At 32.2% G+C, this 2,521-nt stretch overlaps 1 protein-coding gene across 1 annotated transcript; it reads right to left on the bottom strand.

The window, feature by feature from the left end:
- Positions 1-835: 835 nt before the first annotated feature.
- LOC129005539 (uncharacterized) lies at positions 836-2,135 on the bottom strand. Its single transcript, XM_054434447.1, has 2 exons — positions 1,961-2,135; positions 836-1,200 (listed from the first exon to the last, which is right to left on the bottom strand). The coding sequence occupies exons 1-2, from the start codon at positions 2,001-2,003 to the stop codon at positions 866-868; spliced, it is 378 nt and encodes a 125-aa protein (XP_054290422.1). The 5' UTR covers positions 2,004-2,135; the 3' UTR covers positions 836-865.
- Positions 2,136-2,521: the final 386 nt, after the last annotated feature.

Genomic DNA, 2,521 nt, shown 5'->3' with positions numbered 1-2,521 from the left:
AAAATATGAATTCCAATGTTTCAAAAATGGCCGCCAATTTCCAATATGGTGGCCAACTATAAAATTTCTTATGGAACACCCTGTATTTTACGATTGTTTTAGATTCTAACTACAATTTTAAGACTTTTTTACTCCTGGTATGTTCTCTCTAAACCTACTCGTTTAGGAGCTACAGTGTGTTAAACTTTGAAAAATTAGCTCGCCGTGAGGTTATAATCATTATGTCATTAGCTTTTTAGCACATTTATCAAATTGGTTTACTAGTTGTGAGCAAAAAATTCTTTATTCAACTAGGATCTAGTCTAATCATTAAATATGATGAAATAAAAGGATTTAAACAAATTGATAATTAATTGTTCTAACTAAACAATTTATGGTATATACAACAATTTGTTATATTATACAGTTTACATTACAATAAGTAAGTTGAATGAAAGTTATAATCATCACATATTGTCTTTCTTCACTTTCAAAAATTGATACGTTCACAATCATTTAGAAAATTCTTAATATTTCTTTTGTTAGTTTTTCACTTCACGAAAAAGGCACAAATATATTATATATAGAAAACATGGATTAACTTTCATGGAAGTTGCGGATGTTGCCTAGCACTCTAATTTATTGTGGCGTACAATGGCTTTCAAAATTAAAGTTACGTTGAAAAAGTGAATAGGGGATTCTCACTGTTTCTAGAATGAGGTACATCAAATATTGCACAGGTTAGACTGCTAAACTATAAAGTACATATCGGGTTATTGGGAAGATAATGTAACTTGGAATGCCACAAATGCTGGTAAAAGATAATAAATGAGATGTTTAAAAGGCATTCCAAAAATAATTGGTAGAGATTGGACTCGTTTGAAAACTAATGAACCAGAACCGCATCCAATCCTAACAAAGTCTCCAATTCTCCATGAGCATACAGTCTGGATATTATGCGACCACTCGCGTAATATTTTTGTTTGTAGAACACATGAGGAGGAACTGCGTTGTTGGTGATCTTTTCAAGTAGCTGCTCAATGCCTGGCTTGAGATCCTTGTATTCTTCGTCATACAAAATCACAGCCTTCCACTTCACCTCCATGATCTCCATAGCGTGTTTTGTCATCTTATAGGTGTCTCTGAACTTGCTGTCTGTGAAAACCACTAAATCATCTGACTCTAGAGTCTGCTTCATGAACTTTGTCGATGGGGTGTCATCTACAAAAAGCATGATGGTAAAGATAGCATTATGAAGACAGTGACAACTTTCTGGTGTGGTTACCCTTTTAGCACCAGAGGCTGATATATCAGAAACATGAGTAACATACGGAAACTTCCACCTTACAATGGAAAAGGACTTTTACTTCCTAGGGGGTCAAATAGCTACTTTATACCCGCTATGCAACTATTAAAAACAGCTGTTTTTGCTGCAGTTTGTCAGAAAATAAGTTATGGATAATAGTTATGGATTTCTATTATCTTCATAGGGGGTTGGGAGTTGAGTGAGTTGTCAGGCATAGGAAAGGTTTTCAAAAAATTTGAAAAATAAGGGTTAAAATCAAAATGAATGCAGGGTATAGAATGAAGTGATTTTGTATTTTACATAGAACAAGTTTTTGGTAATTGACACATTTTGAGCCCTTGCCAGCAAAAAAACTATAGTCTTACCACTTATACCCAATAGCCACAATCTAGATAATCTTTTATTAAGAATTCTTTCTAGGTGTTCAACAACATTTTCTAATTAAGGAATCAAAAGGTTTCTTTAGTAGGCATATATAAAATAGAATTTGACTCAACAGTGGTTACTGTGTAATCATTAAATAGATTTATCATCGTTGACTTACAAATGTGTGTACAATCATTGACTATGTACAATCCTAAATCAGTAAATTAAATTAGGCCTACTAGTGTTTAGTCATATTTTAATTTTTACAAGGACTATAGATACACACATGAGACTTCCAACAGAACGTACCTTGAAGGAGATGGCTAATTTCAGTTAGAGGATGAAGAGGCATTTTATTGCAATATTTCTTACCGAATGTATATAAAAACTGATTTAAAAGTATGTAAAATGTCCTTCCCCAAACATATTTTGTGGGTAAACTTGCTTTTACTGTCACATGGTTACAAAGTTATGGTGATATCAGTTATCAATGGCTTGTTATCACTATATAGTTATAGCCATAGTTATGTGGGAATATGACATTGAGTGGAAAATATTACTTGTTATCAAATTATGACACAATTTGGATAATCATTAGATAGTATCTGATGTATTTACTATATTGCTGTGCTTTGTAAGGCGTGTATGTGTTTTTTTAATATTTATACCAGTGGCAATTCGTGTGAATGTAACTAAATCATTTTGGCCAAAATGGTTCAAATTTCCGAACAAATACATTTTTTTATTTGGGCAAAAGTTTTTTTATAATGTAGTCAAAACTGGATAGCTTATCTGATACTTAGAAGACTGTTTTTTTCAGCGGTTTTGTTAGTTTGTATGATAGAAAAGGTAATAATATTTATTATATGT

This window comes from Macrosteles quadrilineatus, unplaced genomic scaffold (assembly GCF_028750875.1).
Source record: "Macrosteles quadrilineatus isolate MER2022 unplaced genomic scaffold, UCM_ALF_1.0 Scaffold_23__1_contigs__length_1887923, whole genome shotgun sequence".
Lineage (NCBI taxonomy): Eukaryota > Metazoa > Arthropoda > Insecta > Hemiptera > Cicadellidae > Macrosteles > Macrosteles quadrilineatus.
The sequence above is the reverse complement of the archived record's forward strand: the minus strand, read 5'-3'. Positions and strand labels throughout refer to the sequence as shown.